General features: G+C 38.3%; 1 protein-coding gene across 1 annotated transcript; it reads left to right on the top strand.

The window, feature by feature from the left end:
• Positions 1-307: 307 nt before the first annotated feature.
• Positions 308-1,677, top strand: LOC102199372 (dehydrogenase/reductase SDR family member 11-like; the record flags this gene model as incomplete). The annotated part of the gene is made up of 2 exons (XM_013908235.1): positions 308-514; positions 1,451-1,677. Coding segments are annotated over 2 exons (294 nt in total), but the record flags the coding sequence as incomplete, so codon positions are not given.
• Positions 1,678-2,410: the final 733 nt, after the last annotated feature.

Genomic DNA, 2,410 nt, shown 5'->3' with positions numbered 1-2,410 from the left:
AGAAGCGAAAGTGGGACAATCAGAGTTGCTAAGAATTAAAGGTTCATAGAAGATTCCATAGGAAGTGCTTGGGGTCATTTTTGACCCTACTTGTGAAAGAGTGGGGTAGTGATACAAAAACTGCATTTTCTTAAAATTGATGAAAAAAATGAATAAAAATGCAAATGGCCTTATTTTACAAACATATTTTATGAGGAATACCTGGAATATGAATATATTACAACTTTTCATTATAAAGATTTTGAAGAAAAACAACCCGTGGGGTCCTTTTTTTTTTTTTTTTACAGCGCATTGTTTTCTTTTTCAGAAACTGGCAGCAGATTGTCAGCGTGCCGGCCACCCTGGTGTTTTGGTCCCATTCAAGTGTGACTTGAGCGAAGAGGAAGAGATTCTGGCCATGTTCGCAGCGATCAAGGAGCAGCACAAAGGTTTGGACGTCTGCATCAACAATGCTGGCTTGGCTCACCCAATTGCTCTAAATGGCAAAACCAGCGGCTGGAAGAACATGATCGATGTAAGAGCTCAGAGTTATTTTGGTTTCGCTTTTGTATATGATATGTGTTATAGAAGCATTCACAGGGATGGTTTCCCAGCAGGATATTGTGAGAGGATCACTTCTATGCAGGTTTTAGGATAAGATAAGATTCACTTCTCTAACAGCCTCTGAAAGCAAGTGATATTTGCTGCCACGTGTGTGCTCAGTGCCCCTCCTTATGTCAAGGTCTGTGATTTTCTCTTATTTTCATGCTTTCTTATTGGGACTTAATCAATTTTGCTCCTTCACACTTAAAAAAAAAAGAGAAAATCTTTATTTTCTTTTTTGCCTGTTCTGTTCGGCAGTGAAGCAGTCAGTTATTGTCTGAAGGCCAAGAAAAATGCCCAACAGATTTATTTTCCCAGGTGGAGTTATTACAATCAGAACAGATCATAACAGACAGTGTGGGGGGACAGGAAAGAGAAAGAAGAAGGAAAGAGCGGATGGGAATAGAGTTAACAAAAGGAGACGGAGAGAAAAAATAGAGGAGAAGAGAGAGAGAGAGAGAGAGAGAGAGAGAGAGAGAAAGAAAGAAAAGACTGAAAATCTGCTTCAGCCACAATAAAAACAAACATATGTAAAAGCAACAGTATATAAGAAATATTAAATGTTATTGAGCAATCTTTAACAAAACAGTGCACTGCTTTTTATAACAATGTTTTATGTTACATTGTTACTGTTGCAGATCTGATGGCAGCTATTAAGGATTGTAATCTTGCATATATCCTTTTTGGCTGACTAGAGCCTCTTTTCTGCATTTTGCTTGTGATATTTTTGCTATGTTGATGCCAAATCTTTGGTGGAGTTTCAGTTTATTAAATCAGACAACATTATGTGGCTTGAAGGGAAACATAATATTAGCCTCCCCTTCACGTACTTTAAATCTCACTGCTCATTTGTCATTCTCCTTTACAGACTCCATTGTGCACTCCACTTCCTCCTTACCTTCGCCTCTACAGCTCCATTCAAGTCTCCACCTTTATTTCCCCAACCAGCATCTAAACTCTGGGAGATCCTGGCCTAATCCCTAGCAGCACTGGGATGCTGTTCTGCTCTTCTTCTGTGGTGGGCCATCAGTGTCTAATTGCCAAATAGATTAATTGAATTATGTAAAGCAATAAATCATATTAAATTCCTTTCAATGATCACTCCTTATTTAAGTGTTTTTATACATCTTAGAGCACAAATAGGAAACTCAGAATGAGGCCAGTCATTTCATGGACAATTTTTATTTGAAAATCACTCCCATTCACTTTTTAGACTCTTTAACTCTTTACACATGTCACATCAGAATTTTGAAAACAGACCTGATTTGTTTGACACAGTAATATATAAAGACAGCTATATTTTTGTTCAGTCAGCACAAACTTCTACAGGCCATAGTCATAGTCTGGTTTTCCATCAACGAAGGGCTTGAAGAAGGCCTTGTGGGCATCTACGCTGTGCATTGTGGCTTTGACAGCTGGATCTTCCAGCATGTGCTCTGTCCACATCTTCATCTCAGGTGTGCCATCCAGACAGCTAGGAGACAAAAGTAAATTACAGCATGTGAACCCACATTTGTTTGCAAAACATCCAGCAGACAGGAAATAAATATAAGATATTCAATAGATGCTACAAAGGAAGAAAAGCTCAAATTAGATATTAAACTGTTACTTTAGTTGTGTTACAGTTTTGCAGATTGGGCACTGTTATTTCTTCATTTGAAAGGAAGAAAAATAAGTCCACATGGAAGAGGTAAACCTTTATGGAACAACAAGATCTGGACAACCTACTGTTGCAGCTCAAAGACCTCCAGTCTCTCAAACCACGGCCACATCATGTAGTCAAACATTGTTATGGAATCACCACCAAAAAACTTGATCTTCTTGTTAA

This window comes from Pundamilia nyererei, unplaced genomic scaffold (assembly GCF_000239375.1).
Source record: "Pundamilia nyererei isolate P.nyererei 1_Seehausen unplaced genomic scaffold, PunNye1.0 scaffold03912, whole genome shotgun sequence".
NCBI classification, from domain to species: domain Eukaryota; kingdom Metazoa; phylum Chordata; class Actinopteri; order Cichliformes; family Cichlidae; genus Pundamilia; species Pundamilia nyererei.
This window is presented reverse-complemented; position numbering and strand designations above follow the sequence as displayed.